General features: G+C 37.4%; 1 protein-coding gene across 4 annotated transcripts in view; it reads right to left on the reverse strand.

The window, feature by feature from the left end:
- The window catches only part of ctnna2 (catenin (cadherin-associated protein), alpha 2), a 186107-nt gene that overhangs the window by 29917 nt on the left and 131801 nt on the right, over window positions 1–24389 (reverse strand). For all 4 annotated transcript variants that reach the window (XM_088373553.1, XM_088373555.1, XM_088373554.1 and 1 more), the window contains one exon: window positions 23816–23968. In XM_088373553.1, the coding sequence (XP_088229679.1) occupies window positions 23816–23968 (153 nt within the window). The remainder of the gene's footprint in view (window positions 1–23815; window positions 23969–24389) is intronic.

The raw sequence follows: 24389 nt of genomic DNA on the forward strand, positions 1-24389 counted from the left end.
AGAATTGCAAGGGAGGGGGGATATGCACATTCCATACATTTGAAGGCCTGAGTCAAGATTTGCACCCAGAACACCTTCCACACTGTTCTGCCTTGTGATATTTCAATTAGCTTTGTAAATTTGTTCTGCCTTTGTTCTTGATGTGCAGACGACCAAAGGTAATTCAATATGGCACAAGCTCAGTGTGTTCATTATTCTGTTTTGTAGTCTGAGGACAGGGGGTAGTGTCATACTGTGCAAGGAAAATGGACGTAACAAATGCTGAGTCCCACTAAAGTAATATCTACATGACATGCACAGATAAATGTCAATAGCATTACCACGGGAAGCATACAGTATGCCAACAGTCATCAAGTACAGGAAAAGCTGGGAGATGTGGGCCAGATGGAGGAAAGCCTTCAGTTCTAGCAAGATAATATGATTTATTTCAAGTTCAAATCATCAATTTCACAAACACTGATAAAGAATTGTGAGCTTGATAAGCTGACATTTCTAACGCGCTTGTGATGTATGACCACTATTGAGGCATTGGAATCACTTGGTGGTGTAACAAGGCACTTTATGGCTGGGAAAATTTGAATTCCAGACGCAGCTCATTGCAGTCCATTTAACTGCAGGTCAGGCAGGGTGATACCCATTTCCCTCTGCATTATGTGATATTTTGTTGTTTTGGGCATAAAGCAGAGTTTAAAACCTGCAATAATAAACTTTTACATCACTTGCATATTCATTATGAGCAAGCAAAGTCAAAATATAAAGACACAGTATCAGTCTTTGTTCACTTTCATCACTTTCATCACACACAACTGTATAATGCAACCAAAACCCGAGGTGCCAATGTGGCCAGTGTTTGAAAGAGAGCCAAACACCGCTGTTAGCAGCAGAGGTGCCAGTCCATATTAGCGCTGCTAGTGCTCACATGTCGCCGTTTGAGGCAAATTGAACGAAATCAAATTTGTGTTAGACGACTCTGGCTTAGAGCTCTGTCTCTTTCCTCATGACAGCAATGAGCGCATTGATGGATTGCCATCCTTTTATGCTCGCGCGCGCGAATGTGTTTAAAGTGTGTGTGTGTGGGTGAGGAAGAGAGACGAAGGAAGGCTTCGCTTTTCACACGAATGTGAATGGTTAAATACATTTAAGAAAAGCAATTTCACGGGATGTTTTGCATTTGGGCATATATTTTCTTGCACAGAAAAAAAAAAGTCAAATAGTTCCCATTGCTGCACTGTGAGGAGTCAAAAAATACAAAAGGTGCATCATATTTTAAGCATTTGTCAGATTCACAGTCTCATTGCCATAAGACCCAGTGTCATCCTTGCACTTTTTTTTCTACATAGTTCCGTGTGAGAGGCAAAGAGCTTTGTGGAGGCTGGAAAGAAGCCCAATAGACCCTCTCCCACAGCCAGCCTCTTAACCAACACACAGAGCTGGAAAAGGTCCAAAACTGCAATATCAGCCAAACTTCTAATTGCAATTAACTAAGAAAGTGCTTTTGGTTTGTGATTATTTGTTTATTGTTTATTCCTGTGTTAGGAGCTCAAAGCAGTTGAGTAGGTGAGATGGATGAAGAAGGGGCAGTCAAGGGAGTGATCCCCTCCGAATGCCCATTCTTCATTTTAGTGTTGAACTATTGATTTTGTCATTTCGCTCGGCCTTGAATAATCTCTTCAATTCTAATTTGATGAAGGCCTCCACTGCATTTGAAAGGATGGGCATTCTTTTGCCATGCTATCTAAATCACCTAAATGGAGCAGAGTAACTGGAAATTGATTGAAATGCTTGCGTCAAAGAGCACAAGAAGGTGGGTAATAAATCAAACAATGTTTGAGCTGTCGGCCTTTATTTCCATTCTACTGCATGTACTAAGTGGCAGCTTCCATGTAGATCAAAGATCTGTGGATGAATCATTGAGCTTTTTTGAACATTAGAGACAGAAAAGGATATTAAAATGCACAAACTGAAGGTTCCTGTTTTTATCTATAAACCTCATAAAAATGTCCGCTATTCAAAAGGGTTATGGAAAACACTCCTTGACTTGTGAAAAAAGAGTAACCACTGAAGTTTTAAATCACTGCGGTAACCAGAATTGTCTCCGTAGGAAAAACATTCATTTGCAGTCTGGTTGCAAAGGGGTAAAACACACCATCAAATCCAAAAGGTTTGCAGATCTGCACTCAGTATTGTTTGCCTTAGCTAGCAGCATTGAAGCCTGACAAGTTGAACTTACTTTCAGTTGTTGATACGATGGAGGTGGACGGCTACATACTCATACAGAGTAAACTGCTGCCCTCATGAGTTTGAATGAATGAATGTTAGAATTGTTAGCCCAGTAGCCCCATTTTGTACAAGCCATATTTATCAAATATATTTCGTGATCACCTGATTCAGGCATGAAGCATAGAAGCGTTAACTTAATTGATTATTCACACCTCCTGAGTCCTGACACATCAACACAATCAGTGAGGATCTAATCATCTTGCACACACCCAAAAGCGTCTAAGCTTTGCTTTCAGAAATTGTAAATTTCCCAGCATGTAGCAGCAGTGCCAGCATTGATTGTCCAGGGACACTTGAGATGCAAAATTAAAAACACTGAGTATAAATGAGAAAGGGCAAAATGTTTCCTCTAGGCAAATGTGATTAAAAGTACTCTCTGTGGTACTCCCTTAGACTGACAAGTGAAACATGATCCATTTCTAGTTTCTCCAATCTGAAAGATGCAACATTTAAAAGGCTATGTGTTAAATTCTGGCTTTTTTGAGGACTGGAGATGCTTATCATATCATATCATATCATATATTATATTACATATTATTTTATCAAACACTACACCAGTTGGATTCTATAGCTAAACCAGCTAGAAAGATGGGGAGCGGTCCCTCCGAGGCTGAAGTTTCCTGACATGATTTGTTTGTTGATGTGCATTACAAGTGAGTGAAAAGCCGACAGACTAACGACAGAACGTTAGTACACTGCCGAAGATTGACTTCATTGACCATACAGCTGAACAGATTCTTCAGTGCTCATTAGCTGGCTAACTATTCCCATACACTCTTCATAGCCTATCATTCAAATAAAGGAGCCCGCCTGCCTCAAGTAGATGAATGCACACTCGCCACATACCTACCTCACAGAGATTGAACCGCTCATTCAAGTGACAATACACGGAAAAAATTGGATCCAAGATGAAAAGTTATGATTTGGTGAAGGCTTTTTCCATGGCCATCAAATTGTGCACATGAAAAAGAAATTGAATTGCAAACTGTTGAACACCTTTTGAATTATTTTGAAATGATGTCAGGAGGGGAAGCTCATAGCTTTATCAACATTGAAGAAAGACATACCGTACTATTTTTGGTCATTAGTCCCCAAATCGTTCCAAATAAAATTTGAATGTGAGCCTAAAAAAGACCCGCTGCTAACTAATTAAATTCATTAAGATCCCCAAGTTCTCCTTGTGGTATATAAAATAATAAAAGTAATAAAAATTCTACAGCATTGCTCAAGTAACATAGTCCTATCATGCCATTACGCCAAGTTTCGATTTTCATGGATGTTCTCAGTGCAGTTGTTTTGAGATTTAAATAAACATGAGCTCTCTTTTGATGCTTATTCAGACATTGGCACCAACAAAATTGAATTAAACAAGACACATGCACATACATACACTGTATACGAAATAAATCCGTCAACATTTGAGCAGGATGGCACAGGTATCAGGGGAATACAGCATGCAGAATGGAAAACAATCAGCCCTGCACACAGGGGTACTTCTACTTGCTTTGTCGCGCAGTTGACAGCTCCTTGCAGTCTACCACATGTCTCAACATACATTGCATGACCTGGAGGGGGCAAAGGTAAGGTGCGAGGCATTTGGTAACGCCCCATGTCAAAGTAGTTGAGGCGACGGGGGAAATGAAACAGTAAGGGTTGGTGACCCACTGTTATTTACTAGGAACAATGCCTTGGAAGAACAATGCCTTGGAAAATCAATGCCTATTAAGTGCATACATATACATTGCCATGGGAAGGCTGGCCACCAGATGCATATAAAAAAAAAAAAAAAAAAAAAAAAAAAAACACCCGTGGGGTTTATAATGCAAGACTAGTGTTTCGAGCTTGTTTGTTATGATATAGGATACCATGGGTAGTTCCAAAGAATGATTTTTATCGAGTTTTTTAATAGTTTGGAGTAGGTGTACACAAAAAACAAAGAGGTAAAATCAATACAGGCATTTTTAACACAAAATTTATACAAGAATACTGGAAGAAGAAAAAAAAAAATCAGGCTACTCTCTTCATTTGATTGCAAGGCATAGACAGAGCATGACAATATGAACTTAGGGGAAAGGTCGTTTGATTGCCAACTATTGCAGATGATTGCTCTGTCTCATTTTTTTACCACTTTCCTTACCGTGCTTGCATGCAAGGCAAATTCTGTTCCTGCATAACTCAACTGTTCATTTTTACTTTAAATGACAAGCTCACTGACAAGTAGCTGATAGAGGCTCTATCCTATACGCAGTTGATTTGTCTGCCTCATGCCTACAGACTTGCACACAGACACAAACATGCATGCAGATACATAAACCACTGATATTGATGTGTTGCTCAGATATTCTTAAAATAATTTGTAAGTCAAGCTTTTATGATACTTAATCAGGAATAGAAAGCCTTTTATTGTCATTATACATAGTATCACGAGATTAGAGCGGCCCAACAGTGCAAAATAAAACTTTAAAGTATATAGAAAAGTATACAAAAAATATGATAGATTAAGATACCAAAATTGTTACCATAATTGGTAATGTAAAGAAAACAATACCTATTCACAGGAAAGTGTTCAAAACTACTTGTTGAAGTGAGAATTTCATTTTTTTCAAACTTGAATTGAACAAATAATAACAGTGGATATTGCTGATGGAATACAAAATATGGTTTTCAGTCACTTAAATTAAGACTCACTGGAGTGTAGCAATATCAAATAACTAATAATGAAAAATGATCATGAACGAATTTAAATCAGAATTTACCGTCAGAATATGTTCCTTAAAATGCTGACAAAAATAATTTATCAACAAGTAAAATCTTTAATGCTCCTAGGATTTAGTATATGGGGTAATTTAAAATCACAGCTGGTTAAAAACTGACAAAATATAATCTTGATCACTGTCACCCATGGTCGAGTTTGCATGGAATCCTGACAGTGTTCTTTCGTCTGGATTCGTGGCTACGAGTTGAATGTTCTGGCTGTAAAAATGCGACTGGTTCACTTAGAAATATGATAATTTTGCTGCAGACAGTGGAGGGAGGTAAACCAGTAATGCTAGTGAGAAGACATTAGAATTGTGCATGAGATAACAAGTGGGGGCGGATGACGACACAGTTCAGATGAGCACGATAACCGGCCCACAGACGCACTGCAGCAGAAAGAAGACTGGAGCCACCTGATCCATAACAAAAGATAAAGCTAGCAATCATATTGCAGTATTACGTCTTTGGTTATTGACCCCCTCTGTAGTACTAAATGTCAAGGAGCCATGATTCTTCAAGTAACTTTCTCCCCAGGCTTCAAAATTGGGATGTCTTAATGAAGATGGCCATAGGAGGAGAGGGTGGCCTCATTGACAATAATAACAACCACGGTATAAATTTTTATCAAGCTCAGAAGGGGACACTGGGAGGTAATTGAATGTAGTATAAACAAATCATAAAGTCCGCTGTAGAAAATGAATGTAGGTTTATACTGATTGTGTGTGTGTGCGTGTGCGCATGGACAGGCACCACAGGGAATGGGGCTGGCTCTTGTGCCCCCCTATAAAGAGAAAAGAACACGGCGTCTCTAAGGTAGCACAAGTACAGTGCTTTAAGCTTACTCAACACCGTCTCCTTTTTTTGACGCTATAGTGCAACCACAGGAGGTAGACTGACTTTTTTTTAAGACACCCCGCCTCCTTGAAGAAGCTATTGATTTCTCTTTGCTTCGTCTCCTTCTATCCTGCCCTCCGTATGAGTGCTAGCCAAGCAGTTGGGCTTGGCACAAAAACACAATTATGAAAATGGACCTGTGGGTTGTTTCGTTTAATCTGTATGTACAGTCCTCCAGTCCAACTGCTACGACTATTCAAATGGGTTGCAAAGAGGTAAAATTGGAAACGTTCAACCCCTTGCATTATGCAACAGTTGAAATCTGTTGGCATCTAAAACACTCTTGGCCCAAATGATCAGAAATGCACCCAGTTCGGTGCAGACTCACACTTTACTGTCCTCATGTGCTTCAACATCAAACTTGATGCCTCTTGTCACATACTGACCGCCATCAATTTACACTGAGGCATTCACAGCAAAGGGCTCAGACAGCAATTCACCTCTTCTCCATTTTCACTTCAACGGTTACTCAAACCAAAATGGAGCTAACCATTTTTCAAATAGCACAGCTATGTTTGACATAAATAACATTAAATAATTAAAACGATTAAAATTGTTTAGCCAGCAAACTATCCATCCATCTCCATGTGTTTGGAGACAAACAAAAATCTATCTATGTGTCTATCTGTCCGTCTACCCGTTGATCCACTCGCCCACCCGGCTACCTGTCCGTCCGTCCATCATACATCCATCCATCTGGAACGGTCAAAAAATTCTTGGTTCTGTTCATTACTTATGGGCTGAAATTGGAAAATGAACACACCACAGCTGTCTGATGTGTGCGGCGCATGTAAAGTAAAAGGTGACTTTTATCTACGTCTCATGTATCTTAATGTCCATCCATCCATTTTCTGAACTGCTTTATCCTCATGAAGGTCGTGGGCATCCTGGAGCCTATCCCAGTAGTCTTTTGGGCAGCAGGCTACATCCTGAACTGGTCACCAGCCAATCACAGGGCTTTTAATATCCTATAATGTATAATATATCTGACTTTGTTGTAATAAAGATGAATAACTTGCTTGCTTGCTGAAAAATACATTAAAAAGGACTTTGAAGAAGACGATAAATCATGAAATCATAATCACTTTTGTGTCGTGAAATAAAAAAACACAAATATATTATTTTCTAAAAAAATTGGTCAGCCTCACAATACTAGAAAAATACTAAGAAAAAGAGCATCAATGACAATAAATGATAGCTAGCACAATCATGCATTTCACCACCTTAAACAGCATTACCAGTACTGCATTAGTGCGCCCCAAATAGTAAATTACGGGGGGTGATCAAGGTATTCCAGAGAAAAATGCCAAAAAGTGTCAGAAAGTTTGGTCTCAGTGGCCCATGACCTGTCACTCATCTCAGTCACACTCTACTTCACTATCCAGCACATATTATCAACTGGGATTTCACTTAACCTTGTGGTGGTGCTACTTGTAGCATGGAATTATTCCTTGTGACTGAATACCCTCTATATGAGGAAAAGTTGAGGATATAGTTTTTAAGTTGATACTGTTGACCAGTGATTTTCAACTCCTTTTCTCCTGGCACATACGTAAATGTGCTGTGAGAGATCAGGAAATTATTTTTTAGTTAGTGCATGTATAACTGGTACAAATATCGTACCATTGTTCATCTATCTATGCTAGTGACATACAGTGACAGACAAAATAAATGCTTGGGCTGAAAGAAGTATTGGGGAACACTGCCAGAAACTACAATGACTATTTATTGATAATCAGATCAATATATTTCCATGTTTGCTTATTTTTTCAAACAGTTTTTTAAAATGCAAATGTACCTAAATAATTGTCTTGCTTCACATGATAATAGTGATACAGTCTCCAACTTTTTCGAGTTGATCCAACGTGTATGGGACCATGCCAAATCTCCTACAAACTGTGAAAACAGCAAGACCTTGACATTTCTCCACGTCACATCCTTCTGCCTTCTCACATCAATCTGATGCCGAAGAAAAGCATGATTAGTCCCGCCGCATAATAGATGCATGCGGTGGGAAAGGTCAGCAGTTGTCAGACCTTAATGCCTAACCTTTAAAGTGGGGGTTGTGTAGAGGGAAGATGAAATTAAATCAAATGAGCAGTGGGAATTACTTTTTGAAACACAGACTATTTATGTAAGTCAATAAATGTTCATTTTACATCAACATGTGAAACACGGTGGATAAAATGCCAAGATCACAGTTCAGGGAGCACAAAAACACGATTCTTGATTTGTAAACGTGATTACAGATTGTTGTTTAACAAAGTTTGTATTTGTCAGTAAAAAAAAAATCACAGCCACAATGAATATACCATATTTTCCAGACTATAACCACACTTTGAACCCTGTGGTTTATAGTCCAGTGTGGTTTACCTATGGATTTTTCATGATTCTTGATGATGTATGATTTGTGCATATTCTCCTCTATGTGGAAATTAAACATTAAACACCTGTTTACAGTCCAGTGTGGCTTATATATGAACAAAACAGAAATTCCCCTAATTTTAGTTGGTGCGTCATTTATAATTTAGTGTCATTTACAGTCCAGAAATTATGGAACATTAGTGGAGAGTTTTTTTTTTTTTTTTTTTTTTGGAGATCATGTAGGTTGAAGCGCTGAAAGTCCATTGACCTAAAAGTGTAAGACTGTCTGCAACATGAAATAGCCGTCCTTTAATTATCATTTGAAATAAACTTTCTGTCAATAATATGAGCAGCTAACGTACAGCTAATGTTTTGATTTGTAGCTAATGCAGCTAATTTTGATTTATATTATTTTACTGAATATCCATACATAATTTTTTTTTCAATGGCTTATTGTAACCAGGGCGGGCTGGAACTTATCCCAGCTGTCACTGGACTAGAGGTGGGGTATGCCGGCCAATCACATACTTCAATATAAATAAAATATATACCACATAATGCTGCGGGGCAGTTCATTTCGTGCAGCCTCTTCTCCGAAAATTCAAATGCAAAGAGATAAAAAAAATGTTGAAACACAAAACAATAAAAAATAATAGCAGACCAAGAAATGTTTTATGTAACATCTTTCTATGAAATACACACTTCGAGCAATCATAAAATGGGCTAGAAACTTGTTTTACGTCAACATTTCGAAAGGTGTGACTCAGCAAAATGTAGGTGTTGCTTTGAAATATGTGATGGACATTTGGCTCCGTTTTCTTTATCAACTACAGGGGAACAAACAAGTTATGTTTTTTTTTTTGTTAGCACATGGCAAATGATGAGCAATGAGCAGAATAATTTAAGATCTTTTGAAGGTTGATTTTTCTGTAGAATTTATAGCACATGGGACTAACTTAAGAGTGCCTATTGTGGTCACATCAACACGTGTACTCAATTCTTCCTTGACTGTTCACGACAAGATTGATCAGCACTTATTGCACACAATCAACTTGCTATATAGTAATGAATTATTTAAGCGCTTGATTAGTGTGCCTATCCTTAGGAAAAAAAAATAAAGAAACACAACAACATTAAATATGTATCCCATCAGACGGTCCACAAACAAGCTGAGTTGAAATATGTTGTTGCGATTTTAGGCATCGGAACAACAAATCTTTTTCAGGTGCCTTCCAATGTGGTGATGATGCACTATATAAAATGTATATTACAAATATGGAATTGATACTAGCATAAAACAGTAGGAGTTGGAAGACTCTAAGAAGCATTGCTCCTTAGGGAGGAATGCTTGAACATTTCCACAGTAAATAAGACTTTCAATCTTCACTTTCCACCTTGAAAAAGCTGTTTTGTATGAAGAACTCATTAAAACACGCCGCCTCTATCGGAAACAGTGGCCTTAATGCTTCTGCCTTACGAGCAGCCGGAACGCAGCCTGCAGCATTTAAGGCTATTTCCATAACACATATAAAACAGAAGGCAGGCTGTAGGAGTCGTGATCAGGGCAGTTTCACAGCTGCCATCCCAGGAGTGTTGTTACTGCACTGGGTAATTGGATATTCAAAAGGAGGCCTTCTGTTCAACCTATACTGACACCAAGCTACGTTTATAATCGTGATGCTGATCATATTTTTCATATTAATGACTACGAGGACTGATAAAGTGTCAGATAACTATTATTTATAGTATCCAGTCTGAACAGAAGTGATATGATGGCTGAATCCATTTCTGCATCATAGTTTACAAAGTTTGCATTTTTTTTCCTTCTTAATTATCAGACTAATAATTTAACCTAATATGGGTCAATGTATTAAACAAAAACTGATCGATAAGAGAGTGACTGTCCCAGTGATATTGTAAAAACTATTACTACTACTATCACATGAGTGATTTTAGACTGAACATATAAATATTTTTGTGATCATGACCTGAATTATCACTGTTAGTGGTATTATACAGTGACAACATTTCTAAATATTAATAAAAAAAAAACCTCAAATACACCATAAACCCATCAAAAGTATTGGAACCATTTTTATTTTTAAAACAAACGTAAAATCAACAACCTAATTTACTCAATGCTAGGCTCCACAAATATATAAAACATGAATAAGATAACAGTGACCAATATACTTCATAGTGTGGGAACTTGATTGAAACAATCAAAGCTTTGCAATGACTCAATTTCAAAACACTTTTTTAGGCCCGTTTTTAATGAAGTACCAAGTGTAAGCATGATATCAAGCTACATTTTGAACTGACAATATTCTAAAGCCTTTAACGGTAAAGTTTCAGACCGCATGTCATCATTGTCTTTTACGTGAGAACTGAAGACAGTGATACCTGAACTTCGGGGACTGAATTTCTTTTTTTTTTATTGCTGTCATGCAACATGCATACGCACTATAAAACAAACACTCCCTTGTTATCTGAAAGAAAAAAAAAAAAACTACTCGGCAGATAATTGACATAATGGACAAAATAAAAAGATCATAATCATAGCAATAACAAAATTGGTTAAGCAAGTGACAGGCTCAGCCATGGTATTTGTACTAAATGGTTCTTCATGGCACCAAGGAGCCCGTCCAGAAATCTTTGCCACCCAAACAAAACAAAAGATCGCAGTAAGTGTTTGGAAATAGTGAAGCAATTAAAATCTGGAAACTTGCAGTCTATGCAGTTCTCTCCTCGTTGTGCAATGTCTGTCTTCCATATTTGCACTTTACAAGCCATTCCTAATATCAGAATTAACTCAATGGAGCATAAGCATACTTCCACGCAGAATTGTGGTGTTTTGACTAAGAATTTATATGCTTCATCACAAGAACATCTGCGAGGCTCTTTACTTTTACGGCACAGTAATAGCAAATTTAAAACTTATAGCATAATGAAACCTTAATGACTATGGGAAAGTTAATAACATGGATTTAAATGTAATCACAAATACACTACATATTTTCGATCATAGCCATGAATACATGTTCTTCTGGATTAAAGGTTTATCAATTTGGGGAGAAGGGAGGTGTGGACTGGACTGGTCGCTAGTTAAGTAAATAGTCACAACCACACTTGCAGACAGTTTAGACTGGGGGTTTCAAACTCACCAGCTTACACGATTTAACGACCCTCTATTTGAAATCAAAGTTTAAGGTGAGAAGAGCCTGCAAAATTCATTGTGCCATATTTGTTTAACCATTACGGGCTACCATAGCTCAGGCTTCCGACAGCTTTCTATGGTGTTTGTTGGCAAGATAGCCAAAGGATATAAGGAACTTTAGTCATTTGATTGCCACGTGATTTCAGATGGAATTAAATTCTGTTTGCCATGTGAAAAGATTTTTAGTTGCGTCTGAGAGCACATTTCAGAATAGTGTGTGAGGATGAAAAAGCCAATATTGAGAGCACCATGAGAGCATTTCAGTAGTGTTCATGAGAGTGTTTCACTAGTAAGCGTCGAGAGGTCATCGTGACTTGTCAAGATGACCATGTGCCTTCTGAGAGCCAGTATGTTCTTCACTAATAACTTAGTAAGTCAAAGTACTGGTTTGAACTCACTCTTCATTATCTTTAAGCCATACTGAGGATCATATCTGCTTCCTCCCTCAAGCTGAGTTGCTTTTAAAAATAAGAATATTTGATGTGTTAAACCAAAGAACAATGGACGGCGAACGCCGCTAAACATTTTTTTTTAATAAATGTATATGTCACGTGTATAACGTAGTATGATGCATCAGTTGGGAGTCCTAGCGCAAAACACTCAAGCAACATGATTGAGATATGAAGATAAGACCCCCCCTGGTAAGAGAGTGGATGGCTTCTTCTACCCCATTAATCAAATGACAATGCACTGTGACTAAGAGCAGCTTAGCGGGCCTCGCTTGTCTCCATTGACTCCACTTTTCACTTAGCATGAAACTATGCATTCAGGCACGATGACAGCAATGGATGACAAATTTAAGAGACTGTAACAACTGCAATGGTTTCCATAGTTACTGAAGCAAGTCACCCACCACATTTGCAAGTGACAGTGCAGAAATGCAAAATAATGATGAGATACTGTGAGCTGTTAAAAAGTCATTTTATGAAAGAGTTTCATTCATAACAATTTGTGTAAAATTATCTTCATCTCAGGCTCCATCGCAATTAGAGAAAACTACAAGAATGCTCCCCTAAATGGATTTAGCAACAACGCAATCAATGAATGATTTTGAAATAAATACCGGCAAGCAGATATTTAAGTATACAATGACTAAAAAAATAATCACAACATAGTTAGAAAAATAATTGGAAGAAATGTGCCTTTATATAACTACCCAACAGAAAAAGAACAAAAACAAAGGGAGCAGATGTTCACATTTCAAAGTGTAATTTTATGGCCTAAATCCTAGCAATTTAGCAGAGTATTTATGCCAGTTTAGCTAAGAAAACAAATTGGGTACAAATAGGCTATAAAAATATTGCTTAGACTGGAGGTCGGCAACTTCAAATACTTAAACCAATTTGGACCATCTCCTACAGGAAAATAAACACCCAGCGCCAAAACGATTTTGACATCTTAAGTGAGGTGCAGAGTATGAGCATGATTGTGAACATATTCCACCATGTATTGAGTCATTTTAATGATGAAAATAAATCCTTGTTTGGAGATTACTTTCAAATAAAATAGTCAATATCCATGAGTCATCCTCACATTTATGCAATGACTAAATAGCTAAATTATCTACCAGCAGCAAACCAAAATTTAGTGTTTCTATTCCGTCAAGTGTGTGCAATCTGTCAACCCAAATTAAAAAGGACTATTTAACTTAATGTGAAATATATTTTCATAAAATTATAGCCAAATAATACATTCATTTTACCTGGGTAATGAAATGTTCACTACTGAACCTCAGCGTAAAGCAATGGCACATCAGACCTGTTAGACGTCTCCTTAATTTTTACACGATTTTTAATATATTTCATGTTGCACATATTTCTTGGATTTACATTACATGTTGACAATTTTATTTCTATTTAGAGTTAAATTATTGACATTTTTCTTTTGTTCAGTAATATTCTTCAAGAAAAATTTGAAGGACTTTACCTAGCTGAGAAAATATAAAAACTATCTCAGATTTAAATTTTTTAGATGATACTAAACATTGACATTCAAAGTGTTTAGTGGTAAAGATTAGTCGGCTAACTTAAGATGTAAGATCACTGAAATAGATTTAAAAAGCAGGAAAAATAGATCTGCTTTATATGCATTACATTTTATCCAAAATAATTTAAGGACAAGGGTGCAGAGGAGCTCTGACTGTTTGCCTTGGGCATCCAAAAACAGCTCGAGCATTGATGACATGAGACAGCTGGGAGCTGCAACAACCCATGTGAATTGCATGACAAGTTGGCCATCGAAACTTCATATGTACATCGCGGTAATATGCTTCAATTGTGCAGAGATATTCTCACTCTAGCAACGGGACACTTTTTTTTTTCCGGTTGGTTGTTAAGGGATTGGTGAGGCGACGAATGGACAGCATGAATGCTAGACATCATCTCCAACTGACGTGTTGTCAAACACATCACAATTATCTGCCAACTATTTTTGTTTTTAACATGTTTAAGCAATCTGAACCATGATTTTTTTTTTAAATATGTGGAACGATACAGGCACGAGTTAGTGTACGGCTCGACTTGTCACCATGGTAATAAAAATGCCAGACAGCACCTATAATTAACAGCAACCAAGGTACATTAAAGACGAAACATAGGACCCAAGACAAGGTGGGTGGCATGGTTCATGTGTGACAAAGATGACACGACTTGGTGCCCACAAGACTCTAAAATGCTCTCTTCCTGCTCCATCAACCACATGAGCCAAATTAATGTTTTTTTTGGTATGGGGTGAATATGAAAATGCAAAATACCAATACAGCCGATTTTAGAATATTTTCATGTGTACTTGCTTTGTGCTCGGAGGATGACAGCATTGTGTGCATTGCTGCCTCGCCCTTGTATATACAAATAAATGGTATTCCCAGTTTAACGAGTTGTATCTATTTTTAAACCATCAACATAAGGTTTAAATAAATAAATAAATGAAAATTTTAGTACGTACATATATATTTATTTATTTATTTGTTTGTTATAATTTTAACTCAGATTTTTTTCTCATTGCATGAAATGCATTTTGAAACAATAATTGAAAAACTAAAACTATCTTGGGCCACAAAAAATAGCATGACTGGCTTGATTCGGCATGCATCCCTTGCGAATGACATCATCAATATATGACGTAAAATGCTGGTGTCATCATAAAAAGTATGAGGATGTATGTTTAAACATTAAACACGTATGCAAGAAAATTATATTGGTTGGGAATAATTTAATAGTCCTTTAAGCGATCTTGGTCAAATGAATTCTTACAAACTACCATAAGTAAGGAACACAATTCAATTGTAAAACAACCTTCTATGTTTGTACCGTTCAACTGAACACAAAATTATAGTGATATAATTTTGAGCTGGATGAAGTGGCTGGGGAGAGGGAAGTCTGGGAGTCCCTCCTGAAGCTGCTGCCCCCGCGACCCGACCCCGGATAAGTGGAAGAAGATGGATGGATGGATGGATGGATGGATGGATGGATAATTTTACATACAAACTAATTTTAAGAGATTCAATGCTCAAAGATGAAACTAGAGCTCTGCAGTGAGTCAAACCCATCTAGTCAAGATACAGTAGACTTAAAAATGGGCCAGAGACAAATGACTATGCTTCAGTTCAGCTTTGCAGAGTAGCTAGTACAAACATCTCCTTCTTTTTGTGACACCGCAGGGATTGTAACTGCTCTGTGGTGTACTTGTCACATGTGGCACAGGAGCAAAGACTGTTTGTTAGCCCCCGTCTCACTGGAGATGTCCACTTCAGTCTAATCTCCACGGAAATGGCCACAAGAAGTTGGCTGTCAGATAGGAGAGCTGCTGGCCCACAACAGCATAGGGTCAAGAGTGGAAATATCCCACACATTGAGCAAAAAAGAGGCATCTTTAGTAAATGTCTAATCGGGGGTGACTTGAATTGAGATGCGAATTGGCTGTTAAGAACAAATGCTGGCTCAACATTTGTGGATTTGAGTCAGAATAAATGATGACAGCATTTGCAAGTTAGTATGTGTGACATGTATACTATGTACGTACATGCATCATGTGGAGGCAAGTGGGGTTCTTCAAGCGATATGCCCAGAAGTGTTTGTGCATGTATAGGAATAGTGATGTCATTATGTCCAGCAAGCCTATGTAACTTGTAACTTCATATTAATATAAACTCTAAGGAACAGTTGGCTCCTCATCTCATTGCAATGCACAATTAACAGAATGTAAGAATAGAAAGACAGTTGCAAAGGCATTTACAGATTCAATTTCAACTGGTCAAATTAACAATGCTTCGTCGACCAATTAACAAACATCAGAGCATCGAGTGTTGCTCTTACAGTAAGCATGATACAAATGAAGACCTCCTCCTCCGCATTCAAACATCGATTTCTTTGAGCCTGATTTGCTTGTTATATGCAAACATGCATGCAACTAACTGCTATGGCAGATTGCATGCACACAAAAGTAACTCATGACATTCCGATGAATTATGTCTCACTTTATGGAGGAATGTTAAGTGTTCTGTAAAGGCAATTTCAAATGAAACCTTGCGTATAAATGCACTTCCAATGTTCTGATATTTAATGATGTTGATTGATGAGCTTCAGTGCTGGTTGATTTGAACATGTGATCCATTAGTGTAGTGTACTTGAAATAGCCACAGCCGAGCCGAATGTTTACATATCCATGTTTGCGCAATTGAGCACGAAAAAATGAAATTTAAGTGCATCCATTTGCACGTGCAATGAACACAGCCGGGAGCACATATAGCATTTTATACAGCTTTATACATTCGAGAGTTGTATGCATTTCCCCCTGGGTCCGCTCCCACTGCAGCAATTTGAAGCATTTTCTTTAATGCCAAGTATGATGTTTTTGTTACCAAATTAGTAAAAAAAAAAAAAAAAAAGGCGGGCCTAACAAACTAATAGATTTCTCTCTTGCCACATCAAATTAGATGTTAGTGCAGAAAATGTGGTAAATGTAAATCACTTTCTGAATCACAGCATACACACATGACCTGGAATGTACCTTGAAAAAACTGTATTACTATACCACAGATCAGCAAACATCTCATGACAACTTGGTTTAACATGCCCCACAGCTACAGCAATTTACCTTCCATGAGGTGTGAAAAAAAAAAACCCTGTAGCTACCAGTCAAGCAATAACACCAGGTGGGTGAATGCATATGGATTAAATTAACCCTGAATAATAATTTACATCTGGATTGCACTGCATTTTACACTACATTCTAGTGAACACATATTGAAGCAATGTAGTTAACAAGAAGTACTTATTCAACATCCACGTACAGAATAGGTTTGTAATTTTATTTACTTATTTTTTTGCATGAATACAGATTGTTTCAGTTAGCTAAAATAGCTACTAAGGCTTTATGGTTAGAAATTTTAGTAGCATCCTCGATAGATTTATTTTTAGTTATTTTGTATTTTTAAAAAAAATGCCTCACTATACTAGAATTGAACATTGAGATGAATACCACTTGGTCCCAAAAAGCTCATTCAATCTTAAACTAGAATTTCCCATTAGATGAGGAAAGTGGTAAGAACTATTAAATATTAACTGCTGCCAATATTGTAACACTGCAGAGCAATTTATTTTATTTTCTGTCTATATGGAACATTTATATGATTTTTTTTTCATGTATTGTGAACAGTATGATTTTTTTTCATGTATTGTGAACAATACAAATACTTTTTTAACCTAATCTGTAGGTGCATATAAAGAAGCAGACACTTTTCATTACCAAAACATAACCATTATATTAACCATTGATAGTTTTAAGGGCAGCGATTGTATTTGGTGGCAGTCAAATATATCTGGTATTGCAGTTTTTTTGGGTTGTGTTTATTTGTGCTCTATTTTAAGTACTGCAAAGTATTCAACAAATTTGACTTTCTACCAAATGCAAGGTAGACATACCTTGTGAAAAGCACCACGATTTATGAAGAGCTCATATAACTGGTTCAAACCATTGCACTTTAGCGGTAATGAACTATCTGGGACAAAACCATCTTTTTCCCCCTTCACTCACCTAATTAGTCAGCAGTGGGCAGCGCCTGACATCCTTAGCTTGCGTTATTCAGCATTTGTACGGTGGTAAAAAGCCGCGGCTCTAATTAGGAGGGATGATCTATTTTCCATAATGAGAATTGATTGCTTTTCTTCTGCACCACCAAGCATTTTCTATCTTTCTCTCACTCTTCCTAAATGAAGGCCCCGGTCTCTCTTGCTTGTTCTCTAATGCAGACACACTTCAGAGCTGTACCTAGAAAAAAGACTAAATGAAGCACTGTGTGATTAATGGGCCTAATATCCAGAAGATTTGATTTGGCGATGACAGCCCACTTCACCTCAAAAGCCTTTTGATTACCAGATTTTAATTCAAGGGAAAAAAAGTTAACTGCTAACAGACGACAATTTTACTAATTTCCTGGTCGCACGTAGGGAGCTATTTTGGTAGACAAGCACCCGTGCACCTGCCACAAAAACGGGCACAAATTCATTTTCAAGTCTAATCTTGCGTGGTTGGAGTCAGACTGCACACAAATCAGCTTCGCTCCCAATGCACCTGCTAATTTGGTGACAGAAAGTCGCGGCCACATCGTCATTTACATGCAAGGGCAATGGTTTAGTTCAGTAGAAATAAAAAGTCTGAAAATTTATTTGAAAGAACGCGAATTTGAAAATTGGATTAATTAAAGAATCACTCCAATTCCTAATCTAGTTTAAGGCCAACATTACTGGCTCTGAAAGTGAGGTGGAAAATTAAATTGACATGCCAGCACATTTAGGCCGAATCTGAAAAATAAATCTAACATACACCAAGCCAAAAGCCAAAAAGCCAAAAGCAATGCAACAAATTAAAGTGAACAGACTGTTGGGAGTCTATTCCAGTGTTTACGATTATATTGAGGATAGCAGGGAAGGCCATGCTGGCCTTAATAGCCACCCATTGCTATACAACCCCACAATATTCACAATATTCCAGCAATATGAGTGTCATCGTTATGGTATTTTAAGTTTTTTTTTTAGCTGTTGCCCTTTTTCCCCTCGAGCAACCACAAAGTTATCTACTAATTACAATGCATAGCGTTACATAAAATAGCTTAATAAATCGTCTGCATCATGCAGTGCGCCGAAATTAGACAACTTGTAAAACAGTGAGCCTACACTATAATCTTGTCACTTCCCATGGGTGTCAGAGCATCCTGAGCTTTGAATACAAAGGCAAGCCGCTCTATGTGGCTTTGCAAGTCGGTGCCGATGTTGTGTAAACACCGCTGCTGCTGTTTGCCACTTATTTAGCACATGTTAATATTACATGAGAGAGAAAAGCCCTTTGATGATGTGAGTGAACACTCAAACTGGGGCTTTTCTCTTCAGGGAAGATGGAGATAGGTGGTGGAGCAGGCCCTTTGAGATATATTTCACTTGTGCATTAGCAGTCCAGTATATAAGGAATTTAAAATGAATGGAATAGTTTTTGTTGTTGTTGTTGATATTACAACTTGCTATAGCTTACACCACAAGCAGGAGTAAGCAATGGGATTAAACAATTGATAATGAATGCATGTTGTTATTATTGGCACTCCAGTCAACTGAGAGCTGAAATGTCTTTTTCATTGTGAATTGTTTAACAGTTGACAGCAATAAAACACACATAAATCTACAGGACTGAAGCAAAACCACAGGGACTCAAAATGAACAGCGTAAGCGATGAAGTCATGACTTTGTGATGGGTTTTTCTAATGTTTTGGGGCAAAGACATACAAGTCACGATTGAAAAAGTATTAATTTTGACTCAATTAAAACAAGATGGTAAGGCCATTTTTTTTTCCGAACTACATTAAGTTTCATTTTTCATTACTGCTGGCATTGAGCAGAAATGTCACATTTCCAATACCATGACTTTTCAGATCAACAAACATATGGCATATTTGCTGAGACATTAATACTGCAATGTCAAAGAGACAAGCCATTTTCAAACATTAGACCGGCCAATATTGCTTTAAAATAACAGATACAAGAGTAGACTAACCTATATCATAGGAACAAAATATAAAATGACTAAATTTGGAGGAGGGGCCGCCTTGTGAATAGCAAAATTCACATCTGACATAAATTGACATTTATAGAAATGAATAATTAAAAACAACCCCCCAACAATGATTGTTGTTGAATGCCAAAGTATTGTTAAGCGTAAAAATGAATACAGACATCCTTCATTACTAAATGTACTTACATTCTCTTTTCAAAACCTACCTTCATAACTAAACTATGAAGCCATAAAAATGTTTTGGGTGCAGTTTTCTTCTTTCTATTGCCAGCTATTAACCAGACATGTAGCGGTTGTCTGTCCGACAGATATACAATATTTCAACAAAGTGCTCTTAGAGAAGCACATGATTCCATTCAAATGCCTTGTGAGCATTTTCACAGCGCGTCGAGACATTCGAACCACAATGTTATCAATAGAGCGCTATGTGACAAGAACAAGAGAATCAGTTTTAGTTGAGAATAGACTCAGGATAACGACTTAACCTGTCTGTGAGGGGAAATAGCCAGGTACACGACTTAATTTTTCAAATCCGGCATTGGTGGTTTTCTCTTAAGATACTCTGAGCTTGACGATAAAGTTACAAATTGGACCAGCAAACCAAGTCTAGGCCCAGGTTGGTCGCTGAAATTTTAGGGGAAGGTTGTCCTCTGGCTGAACGATGTTCATGGCAAGAAGAAAATCTCCGAATTTGGAGGCAGGAAATTGGTAACCAAAGTGGTTGGTTGGTTGCAGAGGGGAGAACATCATAAGGCTCTGATGATGAAACTAAACCTACTGGACTCTATGTCCATGCAATCTACAAATAGTAGGTTTCATTTGAAACATATTATTCCCAGCACTGTATTTCTAGGAAATCAAGGTCATAGTATTTTTTTTTCCTCAGTATGTTCATTAAATGAATGTGTCCTCAGATTATAAATCCAACATTAATCACTATGTCAACTAAGACGAGCTCAATGATTTTCACGTTGACACACATGGATGTTGTCACTGCATTATTCATGTTAAAAAAATAAGATAATAAATGACTCAGAGATAAAAGGGACATTATGGGGCATCTAAAGTAAAATGACTAAACCCCCATAGGCTCATGACAGTTAAGGGTTTCTGATTCACTGTGTATTGTATTAGAGATCCTATTTGGCATAACATAAATACGTTAAATGTTCCCCTTTCACTGTGATTTTGCAAATCTCGTATGCTTAATGCACTTTGTGTCACATCTTAAAAAATACAGGAATCTCATTACCACTTAGTTTGTATCACTGTTACAGAGCAGAGCTTTTTGGGGAATTGTGCCATTAGGTTTGTCTAAGAACTTAGTACAAATTGCTCAACAAAGGTTTGGTCTGATGTGTCATTACATTGCCATCAATCATTGCTTTCTGTGACGATAATGGGGCCAGGAATTGTCTTTTGGGATGTGGGACTGTCTTTTATAAGCGCATCCTTAGTGGCAAAATAATTTCTTTTTCATGGTGAAAGACAGTAGAGATGTAACACAAAGATTCTAAATGTCAGATTGAGGTTAAAAGATTGCTTGATTGCATCCTGGAGCACAGCTGTTTTTCTTCAAAAAATGGGCTGATGACCAAATACCCCAGAGGCATAAGCACTGACTCAGAGATATTACAAAGACACCAAAAGGGAACTCTACTGAGGATGTCAGTGTTTCTAATCGGGATAAAAGTCTGAATTTATGTATTTGGTCTGTATAAAGTGTGTGTTTATTGGTTTGTGCTCCATATGTCTGATATCAATACCATTTCTTCATTATTGACACAACTCCAAAAGGCCTAAACAAAAATATTCAATTTTAGTGTGTATATAATATATTAGCAGTCACACTTTTCGTTCGATTAATCCTGTATGGGAAGGTCATATGAGGTAAAACAGAGAATAAACATTTCCATTGTCATAGCTCAGCGAATTGCTCAGTCAGTGCAGTATGTCATATTAGGGTAAAATTTCAGTATACTAAGTACCTGTTTAAATAAATATCTGTCAAACCCTTGCCTCAGATCTAGCATTATTTTGGAGCATTTCTAAATTGTTTACGTGCCTTACACGTATCCCAGCTTATCATGTTAAAGAGCTCAGCCACAAAGAAAGAGGAAGTAGCCTTAAACTTACTCCTCATACTATTTATCTAAGATTCGAGAATGGTCAGCGTTACAGTTGAAAGTATTGCAAGAATACTGTACTTTATGAGGAAGGCTAAAACAAAGTCAAGGTCAAGGGAAACTTTTACTCTGACGTTAGAAAATGATGAAGCGTAACGTCCTCTCTAAGTCTAGGAATTTCTGGCACATGCACATTTTCCCTGCAGTGGCAATAAAAAGGAAACATGGTGACTTTTTAAAAGATTGGATATTCATCATGTGCTTAAATTAATAATAAGAACATATCAGTAAAGAGTGTACTAATGCACTGATGGAAAGCTGGGAATGCTGCATTACTAAAAGGTTATGAGGATGCAAAGTATATACGGAAATGTGATTGTGGGTGTGTAAGAATGGAAAAATAATATATATATATCCATCAACCACAGGAAAAATGCACCGAGGATAGTGGAAAGTAATTAAAGAAAAAATGCTGGGATGTCATGAGACCTTTAACATGAGGTTAGATTGAATGCTAATCACTCATAATTTTTTATAAATGTATACAGTACATAGACGCTAATGACTTATTTAGGTCATTCCCATCTACTCCTCGAATCAAAAGGTGCATTTGACATCTCAAATGCACTCCACACTTTTTTAACATTTGTATCTGCCTAAAATTTTGAAAACCGTGCATCATTATAATTAATTGCTACTTTGTGTTGTTGGATCACAAAATCATTGGCAGTCAATTTGTGATTTTAAGATTGTAAATTGTGAAAACATTTAAATGAGAATGATATTTTCAAGGCACTGCACAAACCTATCTGCATTTGATTACACAAATGACTTCAACCACAAATCACAATTAACGAAACCACAAAAAAAGAAACTCTGAGAGTTAAGGAATTCAACAAAAAGTATAGTAGATTTCATCTGCCCGATGTCCTTGGTTGAACAAAGTTTGAAGGTCGGGCATAAAGGACCAAGTGCAAGGTTGACATCAGCCAGGTATCTAAGCTCATCAGCAAACAGTTGGGGTGGACGAAAAAGGTCACTCAAATCACTCCCAGCTCAAGTCGTCTTAAGTGACAGTATGTTAAGCAAAAGGTTACTTTGAATGGGCCATGAGAACAAAAGGGAACTCCTACTCAAGGGTAGAGGAATTTTTCACACAGTAGTTAAATTTAAGCCTTTTGAAAACCTTTTGAAGACCTTTGTGAAGCTCAAGTTTCACTTTCAAATTCTTAAAAGGAAAAAAAAGTATATGGGGATGTGGCATAATCACAAAGTACTTTTCAATTCATTAACAAGGATATTAATGGAAACTACAAAGCTGGATTTAACCATGATTTCTTTTTCACTTTGTAATCCAGGAAAAGAATCATATGGAAATGGGGCCTAATTGCTATTGACAGTTAAAAATAAATGATCAAGACACACAAACGTCAGCATTTGCTGGAATTTTTCAAAAGTGGGTTGATTCGGCAAACTGAGACCATCATCATAAACACAAAGTTCCAAAAGTTGCGAGATGCCAAACCAATTTCCAGTGTGGGTCATCATCAACTAACATGGTTGGTCAACATGACTGTCACATTTGGTGGCGAGCGTTAAGATTGTACATGTAGATATTTTCTGCTTCTCAACAACAATCAAAGTTAGTCACATGCCGCATTATTATCATGACCATCTTATATTTAATAAAGAAGGACAAATGGCAAAAGATGTAGGAGAGAGTGATCTCTGCAGTTACACAACGCTTACCTGTATGTGGCATGAAGTCTAATCAAGCTCACATTTGCTATCATTTCATCACTGCAGGCTCACGTGAAAGCAGTAGCTTTATTCTAGTTATCAAAGCTATGCAAAGTTTGCCAAATTGGCAGCAGCCTTTCCATGCATCACTTAATACATGTCAGGATGCTGAGTTTCTTTTCGTTCTTTTTCAATGGGTCTTGTTTGAATTGCCTTCCGTCGGTTAAAATTGTAATTGTGTCCCAAATGCCCTGACCAGCTTGATTCTATATTTGCACATGCTATAGCTCCTGGTGAATATGAATGTGTGTGTGTGTGCTATTGTGTGTGTGAAGGGGAGATAGAAAGAACGTATGCACATGTATAATTTATGACTGACCTCCACAAGCTTGTTGGCATGTTCACGGAACACCTGGGCATACTCCTTGACCTCCTTCTCATTTCCACTCTTGGCCGCTTCGATGAGCACCAACAGAGGGACGTTGGTCTCCAGAAATGAGTCTGAGATGTGGTCCATCACTGCCTTTCTCAACTGGAATAGAATACAGATGGAGTGAGGGGAGTGGGTCGAATAGTTCACAATATTCATTCATTAAGTTTATACTGGAATGATCAAGAGAACGAGTACGAGAGAGGGGGGGAGAGAGAGAGAGAGAGTGAGAGAGAGTGAAAGAAAGAAAGAAAGACATGAAAAAGTGGAAGGTAACTCCTTTTTGGACGAAGTTCAGATTGCTTACAAGGCGTAATTTTCCCCATAAGGCTTTTTTTACGAGGGTGAGAGACTGCAACTTTTATCTTTGTTTATAGAATCATTTTGGAGCCAAGTGGCAAGGGACTGGTCGTTTCATGAGAAAGTAAATGGACCCTTGTGGTACTACTCACTGGGATGTCTGATGGGATGCTTGAGGGAACAGTACAGAAAGCATGACACACAGGTGCTTTATCTTACAGAG

This window comes from Syngnathus floridae, chromosome 4 (genome assembly GCF_059516105.1).
Source record: "Syngnathus floridae isolate MCC-2025c chromosome 4, RoL_Sflo_1.0, whole genome shotgun sequence".
Classification (NCBI taxonomy): domain Eukaryota; kingdom Metazoa; phylum Chordata; class Actinopteri; order Syngnathiformes; family Syngnathidae; genus Syngnathus; species Syngnathus floridae.